This window comes from Amblyraja radiata, chromosome 27 (genome assembly GCF_010909765.2).
Source record: "Amblyraja radiata isolate CabotCenter1 chromosome 27, sAmbRad1.1.pri, whole genome shotgun sequence".
Taxonomy (NCBI): Eukaryota; Metazoa; Chordata; class Chondrichthyes; order Rajiformes; family Rajidae; genus Amblyraja; species Amblyraja radiata.
This window is the reverse complement of record NC_045982.1, coordinates 27,502,134-27,524,589: the sequence shown is the minus strand read 5'-3', so window position 1 is coordinate 27,524,589 and position 22,456 is coordinate 27,502,134. Positions and strand designations below refer to the sequence as shown.

The 22,456-nt window shown below is 50.7% G+C and overlaps 1 protein-coding gene across 4 annotated transcripts in view; it reads right to left on the bottom strand.

Annotated features, from left to right (window-relative positions):
- Positions 1 to 692: 692 nt before the first annotated feature.
- map7d1 (MAP7 domain containing 1) overlaps positions 693 to 22,456 on the bottom strand; it is a 185,238-nt gene continuing 163,474 nt past the window's right edge. For all 4 annotated transcript variants that reach the window (XM_033045441.1, XM_033045442.1, XM_033045443.1 and 1 more), the window contains 7 exons: positions 20,346 to 20,526; positions 17,622 to 17,726; positions 16,466 to 16,516; positions 9,300 to 9,366; positions 5,427 to 5,559; positions 2,704 to 2,999; positions 693 to 1,290 (listed from right to left, as the gene is read on the bottom strand). In XM_033045441.1, the coding sequence (XP_032901332.1) occupies positions 1,280 to 1,290; positions 2,704 to 2,999; positions 5,427 to 5,559; positions 9,300 to 9,366; positions 16,466 to 16,516; positions 17,622 to 17,726; positions 20,346 to 20,526 (844 nt within the window). In that variant the 3' untranslated portion in view covers positions 693 to 1,279. The remainder of the gene's footprint in view (positions 1,291 to 2,703; positions 3,000 to 5,426; positions 5,560 to 9,299; positions 9,367 to 16,465; positions 16,517 to 17,621; positions 17,727 to 20,345; positions 20,527 to 22,456) is intronic.

The following is a 22,456-nucleotide window of genomic DNA, read 5'->3' as shown; positions in this document are numbered from 1 at the left end:
CTGCTTCTTCAGACTGCATGTCTGACAGAATGTATGTGTAGTTTATGTGAGTAATCTTTGTATAATTGATGTCCAAGTGCCTGTGAAGCTGCTGCAAGATTTTCATTGTCCCTGTAGCACACAGTACTTGTGGAGGTGAAAATAAAGCTGCTTTGACTCACCATCTACACCCCAGGCATGAATGTTGAGCAGTGTGGGGCACAGGCAATGGACAGCCCTTGTTGGGGGATTTGATCGATTGAATTGATTGAAGGATACAGCATGGAAACAGACCCTTTGGCCCATTGAGTCTACACCGACCATCGATGTTATCGCTCCTTGTGGAAGTTTTATGTTATCCCACTTTCTCATCCACTCCCGACACACTCGGGACAATTTACAGAGGGTTAATTAACCTACAAACCCACATGTCTTTGGGATGTGGGAGGAAACCGGAGCACCCGGAGAAAACCCACACGGTCACGGGGAGAACGTGCAAACTCCACATAAGACAGCATCTGAGCTTAGGATGGAACCCAGGCCTCTGGCGCCGTGAGGCAGCAGCTCCACCCGCTGCTCCACGGTGCCAGCCTCATGACTTTGAACAAACACGGAGGTAGTTTGGAAGCAGAGCAGGGATTGGGAGGAAGGGGGGATGGAACTGCATCAGGGCAGGGCGGGGACCGAGAGCAGATTATGGAGTGACAGGTCTACTGGTATAACACTGACAGGTTTATTTACATTATTCACATACATGGTACCCAGTAGTTTTATTATAATTTCAAGTTAAATAAGAACGTGATCACCAGTGATACAAGAACAGTCACACTGCCGCTCCTCTCGCTGCGAGTGCATGTCGTGTTGCATTAGAGTGTCAGTTCATAAGGTGCACAGTAAAGACAGCAGAGTGTCGGCCCGCTCTGTCCAGTACAAGCAGACACAGCCACTGGCCATGGCTGCCTCTTCATCACGGCACTCCTCACTCCGCTGGACTCTACTCAAGAGCCCGCTGTCGCTTCTTGTGGAAGTTACATGTCCGTAAACATCTTTAAAACATTTAAAAATAAACAAGGTAACAAATTAAAAGGAGACGAGGTTCGGAGGGGCCGGAGTCTGCGTGGACACACGCCCCGTCTCGACCGCTCCTTCCGGCCGCTTCCTGCTGTAGTCCCCACTTCCGACTGAGTAGAAAGCCGTGCTTGGTAGCTGGGGGGGGGGGGGGGGGGGGGTCTGCTGGAGGGGAGGGGGGTTTGCTGAGAGCAGTTGGGGGGGGAGGGGGGGGCTTCACATGCCCAGCTCTTCAGAGGATTTCTGAAATGAAATGGAAAGTAGTTTTCAGCAGGGGCATAGAACAGAGAACAGTACAGCACAGGAACAGGCCCTTCGGCCCACAATGTCTGTGCTGAACATGATGCCAAAACCCAACTCCTAGGTGCCTGAACGTGATCCATATCCCTCCTTTCCCTGTTCATCCGTGAGGTTCATCTAAATCATCTTGACGCCACTAACACATCTGCCTCCACCACCACCCCTGGCAGCACGTTCCAGGCACCCACCACCAAGATCCCTCTGTGCATCAATTCTGCTGCCGATCTTGCCTTTAATGATATATTTTCCCCTTCGTCCTCGTGGGACAGTCTCGGACCAGAGGGCATAGCTTCACAGTAAAATAATGTATCTTTAGAAAGGAGATGAGGAATTTCTTTACTCAGAGGGTGGTGAATCTGTGCAATTCCATGATGTGGACCAATTCAGTGTGTAATTTTCAGGTGGAGATGGAAGGATTCTCGATTAGCATGGGTGTCAGGGGTTATAGGGTGAAGGCAGGAGAATGGGGTTAAGAAGGAAAGGTACTGTAGATCAGCTATGATTGAATGGTGGAGTAGACTTGATGGGCCGAATGGCCTAATTCTGCCCCAATAACGAACTTCTGACCTGGCAAAGGGCAACACCTCACACCTTCTGCAGTCATGTGGGCCTGATCTGTGAGCAAGGGGAGGGGGAGAAGCTGCCTCTCTGGGGGTCTCGGTAGAGGGGACAGGGAGGGGGGGGAAGGACTCCGGGAGGGAGGATATAGTGGCAGCACAATACAGGAGCGCTCTGCGTCCTCTCGGAGTCATGGATAGACTGAGGAGATGGCGAGGTGCCCAGTGCCAACAATAGAGGCCCAGCCAACGCCACTGTCTGCACTGACCCGCCATTGTTACCCACTCCTCCAGCCCCCCCATCGAGATCTCACACATGCACACTCTCACTCTCACCCCTCTCTCTGCCCCACGCAGGGCCCACTCACCCTCACTGACACCACCTCAACCCACACCTCTCACTGGACTCCTCTCCCGCACAGCAATCTTTCACACACACGCGTATATATGCACACGCACGTACACACACATGCACAAGCGCGCACACGCACGTACAAACACGCACACACACACTCTCCCATACCAATTTTTCACACACACACACGCACATTTCTCTCTCTCACGGACCTCTCTCTCACACACACACATATACATACAGACCCCCATCTCTCGCACAGACCATCGCTCACACACACATACAGACTTCTCTCTCACTCTCTCTCTCATCCTCCCTCACACATACAGACCCCACTCTCTCTCTCACAGACCCCCCCATTGTCAGAGAGCTCCTGCACTCCCTCTGATCCACACCTCTCTGTTGTGGAACGCCACCCACTGCCCCCTCTCCGTACACCTTTACCTGCCACATGCTGGGACTGAATTCCTGTTGTCCTCTTAATGAAAGAGTTTTCCTCCTCGAAGGCGATGATGGGAGTGACGGGGATGTCCTCGGCTGTCAGGCCGCTCAGATGCTGCTTCTGCCCGTTACTGTCCACGCTTTCCACGGTTTCCTTCAAGCAGCCCGTATGGTTGGAGAGTTCCAGCACGCCTCCAAGCGCCGGCGTCACGGGGCAGATGCCATTCTCCTGTCTCTTGGGTTGGACTCCGTTGGTGAGCGCGGGCGGTTTCTCACCACTGTCCTCCTTTGGAGCCACCCTAGAGGGACAAAAAGCCGGCTTACAGACCCGCCTCACACCCATCCTCACCGAGACCCGCCCCTGATCACCACTGTGGAGGAAGGAACTGCAGATGCTGGTTTACACCGAAGATAGGCTGGAGTAACTCAGCGGGAAAGGCAGCATCTCTGGAGAGAAGGAATGGGTGACGTTTCGAGTCGAGACCCTTCTTCAGACTGAGAGTCAAGGGGAGAGAGAGACATAGAGATATGGAAGGGTATGGCGTGAAAACGTGAGATCAAGGAAAATATAGAATGGATCACTGTTAGCTGTGGGGAAAGCTAACGAGGCATACAATCAGTAAAAGTTCAGCAGCAGACGGTGAAACTAGTCAAAGAACTAGGGTGGGGATGGATGGAGAGAGAGGCAAGCAAGGGTTACTTTAAGTTAGAGAAGCCAATGTTCATACCACTGGGGTGTAAGCTGCCCAAGCAAAATATGAGGTGCTGTTCCTCCAATTTGCATTTGACCTCACTGACAGTGAAGGAGCCCAGGACAGAAAAGTCAAGTCAAGTCAAGTCAAGAGAGTTTATTGTCATGTGTCCCAGCTAGAACAATGAAATCCTTGGTCAGTGTGGGAATGGGAAGGGGAGTTAAAGTGTTTAGCAACTGGGGGATCAGGTAGGTTTAAACGGACTGAGCGGAGGTGTTCAGCGAAACGATCGCCGAGCCTGCGCTTGGTCTTGCCGATATACAGGAGTCCACAGATGGAACAGCAGATACAGTAGATGAGGTTGGAGGAGGTGCATGTGAACCTCTGCCTCACCTGAGTGGACTGTTGGGGTCCTTGGACAGAGTCGAGGGTGGGGTGGGGTTATAGGGACAGGTGTTGCATCTCCTGCGGTTGCCGGGGAAGGTACCTGGGGAGGGGGGCACTGCAAACTCCCCGTGGCACAGTGACTCCAACCTTTGGAGAGGGTACCTGTCAACTCCCTGGAGTACGGAGCATTCAAAGCTGGTCTCACTGAGAGCGGGGTGGCATGTAGAGAGGGAGGTGAAGGCAGCTTTTGGCACATCAGACCTTCATCAGTCAGGGCGGTGAGTGTAGAAGTTGGGGCGTTACGTTACAGTTGTACGAGATGCTGGTGAGGCCACACTTGGAGTACTGCGGTTTGGCCACCCCACTACAGGAAAGGTGCCATTACGCTGGAATGATTTATGAGGACGTTGCCAGGAGGCCCTCAGCTATCAGGATAGGTTTGGCAGGCGAGGACTTTATTCCTTGGAGCGCAGGAGGCTGAGGGGTGATCTTGTGGAGGTGTATAGAATCATGCAGGGAATACTCTTTATTCCCCCAGACTACAGGAATCAAGAACAAGAGGACTTAGGTGTAAGGTGAGAGCGGCAAAAGGTAGTAGGAACCTGAGGGCAACACAAGAGGGTGGTGGGTAGATGGAACGAGCTGCCAGAGGAGGTAGTTGAGGCAGGTACTTAAACCACATTTAAAAGATGGTTGGCCAAGTACATGGATAGGATACATTTAAGGGGATATGGGCCATACGTACGCCAGTTAATGGGACTACCTCAGATCGGCATGGGTGAGTTGGGCCGAAGGGCCTGTTTGCAATGAAGTTATTTCCTCATTGTGTGTGGGCTGTCAGGATCCAGTACAGGGTGAAGCACATGTGGAGCATCCCCCAAAACTAACAACTAACAAAACTTCAAGCTGAATGGTTTTAACACAAGGAACTGCATGTGTCGGAAGGAACTGCAGATGCTGGTTTGAACTGAAGGTCTGAAGAAGGGTCTTGACCCGAAACGTCACCCATTCCTTCTCTCCAGAGATGCTGCTGCCTGTCCCGCTGAGTTACTCCAGCATTTTGTGTCTAAGTTCTATGTGAGAACTGGATGCTAGAATCTTGAGTAAAACACAAGGTGCTGGAGTAACTCAGCAGGTCAGGCAGCGTCTACGAAGGGCATGGCTTTCACAGATGCTGCCTGACCCACCATCCAACCAATGGTAATAAAGAGTGCAGTGTTAGGGAACTCTGACCCATCCAGGTTTGGGGGGGCGAGAGAGGGGGAGAAGGAGGGAAGGGGAGAAGGAGGGAAGGGGAGAGAGAGAGGGAGAGAGGGAGAAAGGGGGGAGAGAGAGAGGGAGAGAGAGATGGAAGAGGGAGAAGGGGAGAAGGAGGGAAAGGGGGAGAGGGGAAGAGGTGGAGAGCGGGGAGGGGGGAGATGGGGAGATGGGGAGAGGGGGAGATGGGGAGAGAGAGACTTTGCAAACCCATGGCTTCTCTCCTATGCAGCGCTACAAGGGGCGGGGTAGAGAGGATAAAAAAGCTAAAATGTTTTTAAATGATTTTGTTTTGACCAGATCCGTTGATTGGAGTCCCTGCATCGTAGAGGCGTCTGCTGCCCCCTTGCCCTGTGCTGTACTAAAGTACGGTCATGTTGTTGGACTTACCCCAGCTCTATGAGCGGCTGGGCCTGTGACAGGCAGACGTTGGCGCTGACCGACAACTCGCCCGCTCCCCCTTCTACTGATGTCTCCGGCTGATCTTCTCCAGCGAGATTCTTCCCGTGTGTCGAGCTGACGTCTGTAAAGGGCAGGACAGCCGTTGAACAATCACCGCTAACAATAATCCACCCCCTCCACACGAAGGAGACACTAATCCAGGACATACTCACAAAATGGGAACCGTACAGGGGGCGCTGCAACGGGTTCGTATTTGTCCTTCATTATCGAGGAGTGTTCAAACCACACATATAATTGTCTCCTGTAGATTCCAGATACTGTGATATAGCAGAGGATGCTGGAGAGACTCAGCGGGTCAGGCAGCATCCGCGGAGAGAAGGAGAGTTAGCTTGAAGTCGAACACCCCTCATCTGAACTGTGAAAGTGTGAGATCAAGTTTTATATTGTCAAAAGTTTGGCGGAGAGATGTTCTGATGAAAGGTCTTCAACTGGAAACGTCAACTCTGTTCCTTTCTCCACTTATGCTGCCAGGCCTGCTGAGTGTTTCAAGCAGTCTCTGTTTTTCTTTCAGTCTTCCAGTGTCCGCATTTATAGTAAGATGCAGTGCCCATATTTGAGGGGCAGGAACATCGCACAGAGCGGCACAGGAACAAGCCTTTCGGACTACAATGTCCGTGCTGAACTTGGGCTTACGGGGAACTGGCACAGAACAGAAAGCCAGTGCAGATCAGGCAGGATCACGATCAATGGGCGTATGGGCTAGAAGGGCCGAGTGGCCTACTGCCGCTCCTATTTTCTTGTGTTTTTGTGTCTATGCTCTAAAGATGGAAATAAGTAGGTTGGATCGAAAGTTTTTTTTTGTATCTTCATCCATCGTTCATCTTATTGGGTGGTGTTGGATTCCCTCTGTGGCTTCCTATGTCCGTTCCACATTGTAACTACCCCCCCCCCCTCGTATCTGCACCAATGCTCCTACACATATCTCATGCTTCTGACCCCATTAAACATAATAATCCAGCCCTTGCTCGATCCTGCACTGCCACAGGGTTGCAGTTCATTTGAAATCCTTCAGAATCTTTAAGGCTTCAAATGAACTCAACAATCTCTGCTGTTCCAAGATGGCGGCACAGTGGTAGAGTTGCTGCTTTGCAGTGCCAGAGGCCCAGGTTTGATCCTGACTCTTGATGTTGACTGTACGGAGTTTGTATGTTCTCCCCATGACCCGGTGGATTTTCCAGTTTCCCCCCGCACTCGAAAGGCATTGAGGTTTGTAGGTTAATTGTAGGTTTCGATAAAGATAGTAAATTTTGCCCATTCATTCAATCTATCTCTATCCCAGAATCACAATGCTCTATTCGAACATTCAGCGAAACAGGCCCTTCGGCCCACTGAGTTCATGCTGACCATTTACATTAATCCTGTACCAATCCCATTAATATATCTCCACACAGTGCCATCAAATCTCTTCCAGATTGCACCACTCGCTTGGACTCTCTGACCGAATTAACCCGCCAACATTGAACACTGTTGGTGTAGCTGTAAGGTCATAGAGTGCAGAAACAGACCTTTCAAGTCACCTTGATCATGCCGTCCAGATCAATGACCAGGTGTCGTGTCTACCAGGTTCAAGAACAGGAGCTTCCAACATGGCGGCAAGGTGGCACAGCGGCAGAGTTGCTGCCTTACAGCGCCAGAGACCCAGGTTTGATCCTGACTACGGGTGCTGTTTGTATAGAGTTTGCACGTTCTTCCCGTGACCACGTGGGTTTTCCCCGGGTGCTCCGGTTTCCTCCCACGTCCAAAGACGTAGGCTACGTTGGCTCCGGTAAAAATGGTCAATTGTCCCTTGTGTGTAGGATTATGCTGGTACACGGGGGTCGCTGGTCGCTGGTCGCTGTGGACCAAACAGCCTGTTTCCGCGCTGTATCTCTAAACTGAACTAAGCAAGAATAGGGAGGTTTAGATCCAGATATACGTTCTGATGGTGAGGACACAATGGAAAGCTGTGCACAGTTTTGATCATCTTATCTAATAACACCGCACAACACTAACCTCAGCTATGAACTGTGGACTCTTGGGTTGCATTAAGGACTTCAGGGATTTGTTGCACTAGTATTGGGGTTCATTTATTGAATTTGTGTTTTGTATTATCTATGTGTTTCAGAAGGAACTGCAGATGCTGGAAAATCGAAGGTAGACAAAAATGCTGGAGAAACTCAGCGGGTGAGGCAGCATCTATGGAGCGAAGGAAATATGCAACGTTTTGGCTCGAAACGTTGCCTATTTCCTTCGCTCCATAGATGCTGCCTCACCCGCTGAGTTTCTCCAGCATTTTTGTCTATTATCTATGTGTATTGTTTTTGCAGGCCTATTTAATTTAATTTAATTTAAGAATTTAATTATTCTGCTCTCGGTACATATGACACTCTTGACCCTTGACTTCATAAATCATAGAAACATAGAAACATAGAAATTAGGTGCAGGAGTAGGCCATTCGGCCCTTCGAGCCTGCACCGCCATTCAATATGATCATGGCTGATCATCCAACTCGGTATCCCGTACCTGCCTTCTCTCCATACCCTCTGATCCCCTTAGCCACAAGGGCCACATCTAACTCCCTCTTAAATATAGCCAATGAACTGGCCTCGACTACCCTCTGTGGCAGAGAGTTCCAGAGATTCACCACTCTGTGTGAAAAAAGTTCTTCTCATCTCGGTTTTAAAGGATTTCCCCCTTATCCTTAAGCTGTGACCCCTTGTCCTGGACTTCCCCAACATCGGGAGCAATCTTCCTGCATCTAGCCTGTCCAACCTCTTAAGAATTTTGTAAGTTTCTATAAGATCCCCTCTCAATCTCCTAAATTCTAGAGAGTATAAACCAAGTCTATCCAGTCTTTCTTCATAAGACAGTCCTGACATCCCAGGAATCAGTCTGGTGAACCTTCTCTGCACTCCCTCTATTGCAATAATGTCCTTCCTCAGATTTGGAGACCAAAACTGTACGCAATACTCCAGGTGTGGTCTCACCAAGACCCTGTACAACTGCAGTAGAACCTCCCTGCTCCTATACTCAAATCCTTTTGCTATGAAAGCTAACATACCATTCGCTTTCTTCACTGCCTGCTGCACCTGCATGCCCACTTTCAATGACTGGTGTACCATGACACCCAGGTCTCGCTGCATCTCCCCTTTTCCTAGTCGGCCACCATTTAGATAATAGTCTGCTTTCCTGTTTTTGCCACCAAAATGGATAACCACACAAATCATAAGATATGGGGGCAGCGTGAGGGTGTTGGGCCCCATTGAGTCTTGAACTTGGCTCCGCATACTAATCCCAGATACAATCTCCTCAGGGCCTGTCTCACTTACGCGACTTTTTCCGCGACTGTCGGCACCCGTCATGGGTCGCCGAAAATTTAAAATGTGTTGAAAATCCAGCGGCGACCAGAAAGACGCTACGACTCTTTGGACAACTGAGGAGACGACTCACGACCATACAGGCGACACCCTGGCGACATGTCACCGGGCGAAGCCTGTACGTTTGCGAGTAGTCGCCCAAAGAGCCGCACCTTGTTCTGGTCGCCGCTGGATTTTCAACATGTTGAACATTTTCGGAGACCTGCTGCGACTATGACGGGTGCCGGCAAGTCGGCGAAAATAAATTGCGTAAGTGGGACAGGCCTGTAAATCCAAAGCACCTCTATGCCTTGTTAAATGGTCGGCTTCCAACACACTCTCGAGCAGTGCATTCTAGACTCAGGCAGTCCATTCCATACTTGCCACTGCCCACCCCTCCTGGCCAAGTCCAGCTCAAGTGGCCACCTCCCCCCTTGTACCCACCGGCCTCTCTCCTCCACCTTACCTGGTGCCTCTGCCTTCGTGTCCTTTATCTCGCTGTCCCCATCAGTAGCTGATTTCTTCTCTTCTTTCTGCAGGGAAACAGAACCAAGAGGGCGCGTCAACCTGCCTCCGAGGAGTTAGGTGCCGACGGTAGCGATGGAGAAGGGGTTCAGCCCGCGGACCCACCCGCCAGCGACGGAGAAGAGGACAGAGCCAGCCACCAGCCGACGGGGAACCAGCCGGCAAACCAATCCTCTGGCAGGCTCCCGCCATTGCCAATGCCAACCGCTGACCGCAGAGCCGGTGACGGGCACCTGCCCCCGCCAAACAGCCTCACATCCATCGGTCGACAGGTCTTTCCAACCTGGCGTCACCGTCAGATGGGCCGTCGCTCCTGGCATCCGGCTTTATCGGGCAGCAGCCGGCACCACAGCAGCGACAGCATCGGGCCGGCTAGCCAGGCCGGTGAGAGTAGCATCGAGCAACTGTCTGACTCAAGCAGCCGGCAACAGAGCAGCTACAGCATCGGGCAGGTCACCCAGGCCAGTGAGAGTAGCATCGAGCAACTGTCTGACTCAAGCAGCCGGCAACTCAGCAGCTACAGCATTGGGCCGGCTAGCCAGGCTGGTGAGAGTAGCACCAAGCGACCGTCTGCCTCAAGCAGCCGGCACCACGGCAGCGACAGCATCGGGCAGGTCACCCAGGCCAGTGAGAGTAGCATCGAGCAACTGTCTGACTCAAGCAGCCGGCAACTCAAGAGCAACAGCATCGGGCCGGTTAGCCAGGCCGGTGAGAGTAGCACAAAGCGACTATCTGACTCAAGCAGCCGGCAACTGAGCAGCTACAGCATTGGGCCGGCTAGCCAGGCCGGTGATAGTAGCACCAAGCGACCGTCTGCCTCAAGCAGCCAGCACCACGGCAGCGACAGCATCGGGCAGGTCACCCAGGCCAGTGTGAATAACACCAAGCAACTATCTGCCTCAAGCAGTCGGCAACTCAAGAGCAACAGCATCAGGCAGGTCATCCAGGCCAGTGTGAATAGCATCAAGCAACTATCTGCCTCAAGCAGCCGGCAACAGAGCGGCAGTGAGCTCCAAGACCAACCCAGTGAATCCATCAGTCAGAGCAAAGGCAACACTGGTAGTGTCCAGATCACATCTTCACCAATGGACCACAAGGAGGTGACTGACCATCAACAAGTGGCCCCAGTGGCGCTCAGTCACCAGGTCAGCACCAGTGTTCCACGGGTACGACTGTGGGTGGATACGCCGGTCGGCCCAGAGCCACACACCCGTGGTAATGTCCACCAAGTGGATACCACCACTGGCGAGGGTAAGAGGGTGGACACAGAAGCCCCTCCGACCCTGGCTCCGACAATCAGCTTCCAGGGGGAGAGCAGCTCGAGCTATGAGCAGGTACCACTGACAAGCTATGGGAGCATTAGCGATTGGCAGGCTCCGCCACTAACCAGCCAATACCACCAGGCCGTTCGCCAAGTCCCACCAAATACCAATCACAACTGGTTCAGGGTCGCCAGCCATTGGTCTCCACCAACCAGCCTGCATCAGTTGAGCAGCGACAGTGGCCACCACCTGTCTCCACCAATCAGCCTGCACCAGGAGGTCAGCGAAAATGGCCGCTACCGGTCTCCACCAATCAGCCGGTACCAAGTGATCAGCGACAGTGGTCACCACCTGTCTCCACCAATCAGCCTGCACCAGGAGGTCAGCGAAAATGGCCACTACCGGTCTCCACCAATCAGCCGGTACCAAGTGATCAGCGACAGTGGTCACCACCTGTCTCCACCAATCAGCCTGCACCAGGAGGTCAGCGAAAATGGCCACTACCGGTCTCCACCAATCAGCCGGTACCAAGTGATCAGCGACAGTGATCACCACCTGTCTCCACCAATCAGCAGTCAACGAGAGTCCAATGATGATGACTCGCATCTGTCTCCACCAATCAGCAGTCAACGAGAGACCAATGATGATTGGTTGCGATCTCCACCAATCAGCAGCCAACGAGAGTCCAATGATGATGACTCGCATCTGTCTCCACCAATCAGCCTGCACCAGGTGAGCAGCCACAGAGACCGCCTCCTGTCTCCACCAATCAGCAGCCAACGAGTGACCAATGATGATGACTCGCATCTGTCTCCACCAATCAGCCTGCACCAGGTGAGCAGCCACAGAGACCGCCTCCTGTCTCCACCAATCAGCAGCCAACGAGTGACCAATGATGATGACTCGCATCTGTCTCCACCAATCAGCCTGCACCAGGTGAGCAGACACAGAGACCGCCACCGGTCTCCACCAATCATCAGCCAACGAGAGACCAATGATAATGATTGGTCACAATCTCCACCAATCAGCCTCCAACGAGAGACCAATGATGATGATGATAAACAGCCAACTCCACCAATTAGCCGTGAGCAGAGCAATGAGAAACAACAGCGATTGGCTGCAGCAACAGGTCTCGACCGGGACAAAAATGGAGAAGACCAGTTTATGGTTTCATTGAGGAGAAGCAGCAACACCGGTTGGCACGTGGATACACATCTCATCCAGCCCACCCCCGACCGAGAGGGCATACCCATCAGAATCGAGTACCACAGGAGGTCGTACACCACCAGAGCATCAATCAGTGCCGGCACCCTCCATCCAACGTATGACAGGACAGCAGTACCAGCCAGTGTCTGGATGCACCGAGCTATCAACCAATCGGGGGCCAGAACCACACACCCATCATGACAGCTATCAACACCAAGCAAACACACACCCAGTGCATCAACCCACAGTGTATACAAAGTTACATCAATCATTGCAGTTGAGGATAAAAGAAAATGGCCAAATCTCTCTCTGTCTCATTATTATGAGTTTAGTAAGCCCCTGTCCCACTTTCACGACGACCTCTGATTGGCGACCTCTGCCGAGTTTGCCCTTGACTCATACTCGCAGCATGGTCGCCACGAGGTCGTAGGAGGTCTTTGTAACTCTTCCTCATGCTCGTGAGTGGTCTCCGCGAACTCGTGGCCTCAAGTAGGTCGCGGCGTTTTTTTCCAGCCTGATAAAAAACGTCCACGAGTGAAAAAATGGATACTTTTTGCTCGTAGGTAGGTCGTGATGGTAGTCGGAGGTTGGTAGTCGGAGGTTGGTAACTGGCCCGAGAAAAAAAATGCAAATATGACCATTTTATCATGTGATCATTTCCACTCATCGCTAGTCGTAGTTTGCCTTAGGTGTGCAAGCTGAGGTTGAGGCGGGTCGTAGGAGGTCGTAGACATAGTCATAGGAGGTCGTAGACATAGTCATAGGAGGCCGTAGAATAGTCGTAGGAGGTCTTTTACTCTGGCGAGTCAACATGACCTTGACATTTTTTTTCAACTTGTCTAGAGTCTTCTAAACTCGTGGATTAGGTTGTCCAAGTGGGACAGGCCCTTTACCTGGGCATCAGCTAGTGGTTTGAGAGATGGATGGATGGGTCGATATCATATATCATATTAACATGTCACTGTGAAATTCTTTCTTTTGCATACCATACACAAAGTATGCACAGAGTCGCCACATATAGAGTGCTGACACAGTTACGGTGTTCACTGTAGTCCCAATGGTCCCTCTTTGCCCTCCATGAGTGGTTTTGCAGATAGTGAAGGCGGTTGTGAACGATTGCAGCAGGATCGGGATCGATTGGCCAGGTGGGCGGAGGAATGGTTGATGGCATTTAATACAGATAAGTGTGAGGTGTTGAATTTTGGGACATTGAACAAGTACAGGACCTACACAGTAAACGGTAGGCCTCTGGGTAGTGTTGTAGAGCAGATGGATCTAGGAGTACAGGTGCATGGATCCTTGAAGGTCATGCCAGGTAGATAAGGTGGTCAAAAAGGCTTTTGGCACTTTGGCCTTCATCAGTCAGAGTATTGAGTATAGAAGATGGGAGGTCATGTTGCAGTTGTATAAGACGTTGGTGAGACCGCATTTAGAATATTGGGTTCAGTTCTGGCCACGGTGTTATAGGAAAAATGTTGTCAAGCTTGAAAGGGTTCAGAAAAGATTTACGAGGATGTTGCTAGGACTAGAGGGTGTGAGCTATAGGGAGAGGTTGCATAGGCTGGGTCTCTATTCCATGGAGCGCAGGAGGGTGAGGGGTGATCTTATAGAGGTGTACAAAATCATGAGAGGAATAGATCGGGTAGATGCACCAAGTCTTTTGCCTAGAGTAGGGGAATCGAGGACCAGAGGACATATGTTCAAGGTGAAGGGGAAAAGATTTAATAGGAATCCGAGGTGTAACCTTTTCACACAAAGGGTGGTGGGTGTAGGGACCAAGCTTTCCAGAGGGGCTAGTTGAGCCTGGGACTATCCCACCGTTTAAGAAACAGTTAGACAGGTACATGGATAGGACAGGTTTGGAGGGATATGGACCAAGCGCAGGCAAGTGGGACTAGTGTAGCTGGGCATTCTTGGCCAGTGTGTGGGCGAGTTGGGCCGAAGGGCCTGTTTCTACACTGTATCACTCTATCACTCCAAGGCAGTCAGCTCTTTGTGTGCTAATCACAGATGTGGATCTGTAATCATGCATTACAATCACTGCACTCGTGTAAATCTCGATTCCTACTGGAGCATTTCTTACTTTAACCAGGCTCTTCTTCATCTCCTCTCAGATCTGTCGGTTCCCTTTATCATGTATCTGTATCCAGTGGATGGCTCGGTGGTAATCACGTATTGCCTTTCCGCTGATTGGATAGCACGCAACAAAAGCTTTTCACTGTATCTCAGCACACGTGACAGTAAACTAAACGTAGACATTTCCTCAGTAATTGCCCCCACAATTACTTTGCTGGATTCCTGGAGGAGTCTGCTGTTGTTGCACTGATCCCCCCCCCCAAGGGTTTCCATCATCATCACACTGAATCATAAATCTATGTTGGGCGCAACTGTGGCGCACGGCGCCAGATATCCACGTTTGATCCTGTTCTTGCGTGCTGTCTGTGTGGAGTTTGCAACGAGTCTCCCTGTGCCCACAAGGGTTTCCTCCGGGTGCCGCGGTTTCCTCCCACATCCCAAAGATGTGATGGTTTGGAGCTTAATTGACTTCTGTAGATTGTCCCTGACGTGCAGGGAGTGGATGAGAAAGTGAGACAACTGGTGTGAACGGGTTTTAGTGTGGATTTGATGGGCTGAAGGGCCTGTTTCCTTGCTGTATATTTCAATCAATCAATCTTTCACAGTTGCTTTGACACTTCTTGGGAATTGCACCAGGGTTATACTATACCCATGATGGACTAACTTGTTCACCTGATATTTACTCTGTTATTTTCACTCACACTCCTCGTAGCCTCTTAGGGCGTCACGGTGGTGCAGTGGTAGAGTTGCTGCTTTACAGCGCCAGAGACATGGGTTCGATTCTGACTACGGGTGCTGTTTGTACAGAGTTTATATGTTCTCCCTGTGTCCTGCGTGGGTTTTCTCTGGGAACTCCACATTCCAAACATATACAGCTTTGTTGGCTAATTGACTCGGTAAAATCGTAATTTGTCCCTGGTGCATGTAGGATAGTGCTAGTCAGCAGACTCGGTGGGCCGAAGGGCCTGTTTCCGCGCTGTACCTCTAAACTAACCTAAAGCTTCTCTTGTCGATAAATAATAGAAACATAGAAAATAGGTGCAGGAGTAGGCCATTCGGCCCTTCGAGCCACGATTCAATATGATTGTGGATGATCATCTAAGATCTGTAGCCCAATGGCCAATGCTTTGAACCCGCTGACATTTCTCAAAAAACCTGGTCACACGCTCTTTGGCGTTTGCACACATTGCTCATGCCTGTGGAGATTTGCTCTGGCGTTTGAATGGCCCATGTGGTCTAGTATGGGATAGTATGAGGTAGTTGCCCACCGAGGCAGCAGGATAGCTGGTCGATCACACTGCACCATCTGCTCCCAGTGCACCCACCTCACTGCGGCTGCAGCTGCAAGAGGCTCGAGCTTCAGTCCGGTAGCTGCTTCACACTGCATTCAAGCATGCTACAGTATTATAGCTGTAGTAAAATTGCAATTTTTGGTTTACTTTCACTATCGCTTTGTGTTCTTGATGGCTGTGATCGCTGGCTAAGTCGGGCAATGTGACTGAATTGATTCTCTCAGCTGCGTTGTGAGTGGAGAGAGGCTCCAGCAAACTCATCATCGCAGTCCTGTCGCTGTTCAGATCCTCTCCCTCATAGGTAATGGACGGCTTCCCGCTTAAACACACAAGCTTCATCTGCACCTCCACACTCGTCCAATATTAACTGCAAAGATTTGTTCCCTTCATTATGTTTCAGTTTATTTTCTGTTCCTCTTCCTATCTGCTCTCTCCACCTTACAGCCCAATCCTCCAATGGTACTTTATTCTCACGTGTACATAATACAGTGAAGCTGTTTGCTTACAGTTCAGTGACAATCCTCCCATAGATCAGGCACAATCATACTAAATATAAGAGTGTAAGATGGTGGATCACACTGAGAACGTACACAAGAATCGTCACGTTTCAGGTGCCATATCGTACCATTCAAGTCAGATTTATTTTAAAACTTGGCTGTAAGGGCCTTTTGACCTGGTGGTGGTGCTGGGTTGGAGTTGTAGGGGTTGGTCAGGCCAGACGATGTTTCGATGTTCTCCTTCGCAGCTCCTACGCTCCGTGCCGCTGCATGCCTCGTCCCTTCCGCGCACTCGGCCACAGGGAGCAGCGCCTGATCTAATGGACCCCCAGGCTGCTGCAGGGCCTCCGGCGGCCCACACCGCCGACTCGACCCACTCTGACGGCTCTACCACATCGGCCCGAGTCCCTCGCCTCTGTTGGCCATCGATCTGCCTCCGTGCCCCGTGGCGACTCCCGCAGCCGACCCAGAGCGTGTCTGTGGGCGCGGGAGGCGAGTCCCCGCCCTCCTCACCAGCATCGACCGCCCACCGCCGCCATCTTAAAGCAGTCAGGAGCCAATGTAGGAAAACGAAGCATTCCTTTGAGAGTTTACCAGCAGACATGTTTCCCAACCTTTCCCACTGCCTGTTGCAGGTCAACAGTGTTGCAGCAGCAGCTTCACATGCACCAGGTGCAATAAGTTATGTACCTTCCACAGCAAATGAGTAAAAGTAAATGAATGTGGGACATGCATACATCATCTGAGGATAGAATATTACAGAATGATCTGTACCTTATCTGGACCATCAGACCTCCTGGTCCTCTGCATAATCCGTTCCAGACGCTGTGTAGAAAGAAGCAAAGGAAATCAAGTTAAGTTACTGAAGAAGATGAATATGTTTTCCCATTCCATCTGCCTTACTAACCAAAATGTCAGCCAAACATTCCATTCACATCGAGTCATGGAGTCTTACAGTGTGGAAACAGGCCCTTCGGCCCAACTAGCTCACACTGGCCAATATGTCCCATCTACACTAGTCCCACCTACCTGCATTTGGCCCATATCCCTCTAAACCTGTCCTATCCATGTAACTGTCTAAATGTTTCTTAAAGGTTGTGATAGTTCCAGCTTCAACTACCTCCTCTGGCAGCTCGTTCCATACAGCCACCACCCTTTGTGTGAAAACGTTATCCCTTAGATACTTATTACATCTTCTCCATATCACCTTAGACCTATGTCCTCTGGTCCTCGATTGCCCAAATCTGGGCAAGGGACTTGGGAAGGATTCAGCTCCTTCAATGCATTCAATTAAATCCCATTCCGTTTGCTCCGGTCTAATCCACTCTATCCGCAGAAACAAATTCCTAAACTATCCAATCCTCAGTTTTCAATGGTAGGATCTGAAGAAGGGTCCCGACCTGAAACGTTGCCGGTCTACCCCTTCACAGATGCTGCCTGACCTGCCGAGTTCCTCCGGCACTTTCGCGTTTTGCTGAAGATTCCAGCGTCTGCAGTTCCTGGTGTCCCAGACTGAACCTGTATCTTCCCGTCAAGCTCCACGGAGTCAGCAAGAAGCATTCGCCTGATGCCCACACCCCCGTGAGGAGTGTCTGAACCTTTCTGGCCAAGCCCTGACCAAAACAGTCATCGTGTAGAAACAGGGAGCTGCAGATGCTTGAATCTACAGCACCACTAAACCGCCAGTCTGAAGAAGAGTCCCGACACAAAATGTCTCCTGTCTGTGTTCTCCAGGGATGCCGCCTGAGTTACTTCAGCGCATTGTGTCTTTCTTTGGTTCATCAGGTACAGGCCCAGTCGGTAACCCGTTGCCATGGAAACACACACACAGGAGCAGTTCCCGTGGAAGGGGCTCACGGACAAGGAGTCCGTTGCCATGGGAACACACGCTGGAGTTGTTTACGTGGCCGGGGCTCACGGAGACGATTACCTTCTTTCTCTCCGAGCGTTCCTGCTCCTCCTTCTGGAAGTGTTTCTCCCGCTCCAGCCGCTGTCTCTCGGCCTCCTCCCGCGCCCGCGTCTCCGCCTCTTCCCTCTGTGGGCAGAATCAAACGTGTCCACTTGGGTCATTGCCACTGAATCCCTCACCAGTGTAACTTTCCTCACTGAGGCTAGTTCCTGGAATGAGGAGGGTTATACAACATGGAACAGTACAGGTAGACACAAAATGCTGGAGTAACTCAGCGGGAGAGGCAGCATCTCTGGAGACAAGGAATGACCCGAAACGTCGCCCATTCCTTCTCTCCAGAGATGCTGCCTCTCCCGCTGAGTTACTCCAGCATTTTGTGTCTACCTGTACTGTTCCATGTTGTATAACCCTCCTCATTCCAGGAACTAGCCTCAGTGAGGAAAGTTACACAGCTGAGTTACTCCAGCATTTTGTGTCTACCTTCAATTGAAACCAGCATCTGCAGTTCTTTCTTACACATTGGAGCAGTACAGGACAGGAACAGGAACAGGCCCTTCAGCCCACAATGTCCACACCAAACGTGATGCCAAGTTAAACTCATCCCCTCTGTCGGCACATGATCCCTACATATCCACAATGCCTCATAATCTAAAAGCCTCTTAAATGCCACTAGTGTAACATCCTCCACCACCACCCCTGGCAGCGAGTTCCAGTCACCCATCACCCTCTGTGTAAAAACATGTGGCCCACACATCTCCTTTAAACTTGATCACCTCACCTTCAAACTACCCTCTATCTCCCCTCTAATATTTCCACCCTGGGGAAAAAAAGTTCTGATTCCCTACCCTATCTGTGCCTCATTCTTTCAAAGCCCAATAGGCTTTATATACTTCTTATCAAGTCTTCTCTCAACCTCCAGCGTTCTAGAGAAAACAATCCACTTCAGTCCAACCTCTCCTTGTAGAGAATACCCACTAATCCAGTTGGCATTCTCGTCAAACTCATCTGCACCCTCTCCACATCCTTCCTGTAATGGGGTGACAAAGCAGGGGGAAGGGTTGTGGTGCGAAACGCCACCTATTCCCTTTCTCCAGGGATGCTGCCCGACCCGCTGTGTTGCTCCAGCATTTCATGTCTATCTTCGGTATAAACCAGCATCTTTAGTTCCTTCCTACGCCCGCAATACTCCATATAGTTCTATCGCGAGAGGCTGGGTGGGCAGGGTGTGTCTGCACTCCTTGGCCTTTGAAAGAATGATGGTGGCCTTATCCAAATGTAGCTTATGGGAGCATTAACAGAGTGGATTTTGAGATATTTTAACAAGTCATCAACAAGGAGTATGGGCTGCAAAATAAAGGCTGGTCGATTAAAACCGGGTGTGTAGAAATGTAATTACTCCAAGGATAGTGAGTCTCTAGAATTCCATGTCCCAGAAGGTGCTGAGGGGCAGATTAGTGGATATATCTAAGGTTGGGCCAATAAATATGTGAAAAATCAAGGAATTGAGAGTTACGGGAAGCTTGCACAGTAGAGGAATAGAGGCCAGTGATCACAGAGAGGGCAATGCGCAGGCGTGCGAGATCTATTTTAGTTTAGTTTAGTTTCCCCCAACCTCCAGTGTTCCAGAGAAAACAGTCCAAGTCTGTCGAACCTCTCCTTATAGCGAATACTCTCTAATCCAGGCAGCACTCTCGTAAAACTCCTCTGCTCCCTCTCCACCTCCGTTATTGCATAGAAACAGGCCCTTCGGCCCACCGAGCACTCCAACCATTGATCACCTGTTCACACTAGTTCTATGTTATCCCACTTTCGCATCAATCATTACACACAAGGGTCCTTCTTAAGGGTCTGTCCCACATATGCGATTTCTTCGGCGACTGACGGTGACTTTCATAGTCGTAGCAGGTCTCCGAAAAAACTGCGACTGAACCAACCCCAAGACAATGTCTACAAAAATGCCTACCACCTAGTCGACATCAAGCTACGGCAAGCTGCTGGCAACCGGCGACCTATTAGGACTTCCACCTACGACCACACCTACGACACCTGGCGACAACCTACGACAGCACCTGAGAAGTCAATCTATGCTCATTGGCGTCAAGCCCACTGTCGGCAAAATTTTTTGAACATTTCAAAATCCAGCAGCAACCAGAAAAACACGAGGACTCTTTGGGCGACTGAGGAGACTACACACGACCACACATGCCACACCCTGGCGACCATGTGGCGAAAGCCTAGTCGCCTAAAAACAATCGCCTAAATGGGACATTCCCTTTAATCTACCTGATCTCCCGGTGGCTCAGCACTTCAACTCCCCCTCCCATTCCCAATCTGACCTTTCTGTCCTGGGCCTCCTCCATTGTCAGAGTGAGGCCCAGCGCAAATTGGAGGAGCAGCACCTCATATTTCGCTTAGGTAGTTTACACCCCAGTGGTATGAACATTGACTTCTCTAACTTCAGATAGCCCTTGATCGCTCTCTCCATCCCCTTCCCCTTCCCAGTTCTCCCACTAATCTTACTGTCTCCGGCTACAATCTATCTTTGTCCTACCCCCTCCCGATTTCAGTCTGATGAAGGGTCTCGACCCAAAACATCGCCCATTCCTTCTCTCCAGAGATGCTGCCTGTCCCGCTGAGTTACTCCAGCATTCTGTGTCTACGGACGATTTACAGAGGTCAATTAAACAACAAACCCAAACTGGTGGGCAGACCGTGCCAGCACTGGTCCATGCGGTGACCACCAACCTGCTTCTGGAGGCGTTCCGTTTCTTCCCGCTCCATTTCCGCCTCCTTCTGCCGGTCCTCCTCATCCTTCAGCTGCTGCTCTTGCTCCGTCTGCCTCCTCTCCTCCTCCATTTGCTGAGCCTCGGCCAAACGCTGAGCCTTCTCCTCTGCCTTCCTCCGTGCTATCTCCTCCTTCATCAGCCTTGGTGGAAGAGAAAGAGAGGGAGAGTCAACAGGTCATGTGTGGCTGGAGGCAAACGGGTCTTCCTCAGGTTTCCCACCACCCCGTCCACAGGGAGGAACAGAGAAGGGGGAGGGAAAACCTTCGGGATTCTCCGCGGGCTCAGGAAAGAGCCTACATACTCCAGGAGTCGGGATCTGAGTCACAGTTACCCCAAGCCTGACCCATTGAACCAGAAACCTTCAGCCGAGGGCTCAGTTTAAAAGAACACTGTGCTTACTCCGCACGCTCAGAACTGATGTAGACGGGGGAATGGGTTACCCATTCAGTCGCAAGCCCACAGGACAATGGGGAAGTCAGTCACCAACAAAAACCCAGACCCACAATGAGTTAGAAATTATTCAACTTCTAAATTGATCTGCTAAGAATGCTTGAGCTGGATTTTCGAATGGGATATTCTGGGTCAGTGAAATTCACATAGTCGGATGGATGTTAACACTGGTACAGCTTGTCTAGAGGTACAGCTGGTTCTGGAGTTCAGAGTCTCCGTGCCACAGCTGGGATGACGTTTGGTCATTTGGGCTTTGTGTTTAGCTGAAGGTTTCAGCAGCTGCGTTTTGTGTGTCTTCAATGCTCTCAGCCGTTTCTTGATATCTCAATCGAAATGGCTGGCGACCGGCTTCTGTGATGTTTTAGTTTAGTTTAGAGATACATGACGGAAGCAGACCCTCCGGCCCATAGAGGCCACGCCGCCCATCGATCACCCGTTCACATTTGTTCTATGTTAACCCACTATCGCATCCACTCCCTACACACTAGGGGCAATTTACAGAGGCCAATTAATCTACAAACCAGCACGTCTTTGGAATGTGGGGGGAAAATGGTGCACTCGGAGAAAACCCACACGGTCACAGGGAGAACGTGCAAACTCCACACAGTCAGCACCCAAGGTCAGAATAGAAACCGGGTCTCGTGCGCTGTGAGGCAGTGGCTCTTTCAGCTGTGCCACTGTGCACTTGTGTCCTGAACATGTTTGCGAATACTTCAGCCTGGTCCCTAGTCCGGGAATCTTAGCCCTGGCTCTGCCAAGCTGCTCTATCTCAGGCTGGGGATCGAGTCGACACATGGGATGAGTGCCGTCTATCAATGCATGAACCTTTCGGAAGCCCACAACCCGTTACACAGGCAGCTCCTTCATCTGATGATCTCTGCTTAAGGAACAAGAGATGGTTCCGTCTGGAACTGTGGTGAGTGCTAAGCTGAGGGTCGTGGCCCCAAACAGTCACTACAGAGGACACTGGACATGAGGTCAATAGTTTCTAACTCACATTATCCCTCAGTGGATAAAAGTGACCTGACGCGGGCTGCTCCTGCTCTCATCGGGCACTGCACACAAATGCACCCGTGCATGGAGTACATGCTAATACCACATGCATCGCACGCAAAGTGTCAGGTGCAATTTCACCAGCTGCATTAGTTATAGGCACCTGTCTATAATTCAGAGCCATATTAGTGAGAACTGTGTGCAGACATAGCACTCTCACTGTACGTAGCCAGACTGTTGACCCACTAATTCCAGCAACGTTACGGCAGTGTGGTAACCTACTAATACCACAACAATAGCCAAGCTGGCCGTCCGCCAGTCATGGTGCCAGGCGGAAGAGGGCTTTGCCCGAGCCAGATGCTTGCCCCTTTACCGGGGTTGTATAGTAGTTATTAGAATATTTGTAAAATAATTTTATGGTAACCGTATGTCACCACAGTTTTGTATTTTTTTTGTTTTTGCATGGTGTTGAAATTAAATAAATAATTGTTGATACATAAAAAACAACAACAAAAACACAACATTAAAGCAGTGTCTTGTCCTAACCCCTTAACCCCTTAACCTCAGCTATGCAAAGAAGATGTATTCATCCACTGAGGTGGTGTGTTAACCCCTTTAACTCTTGTA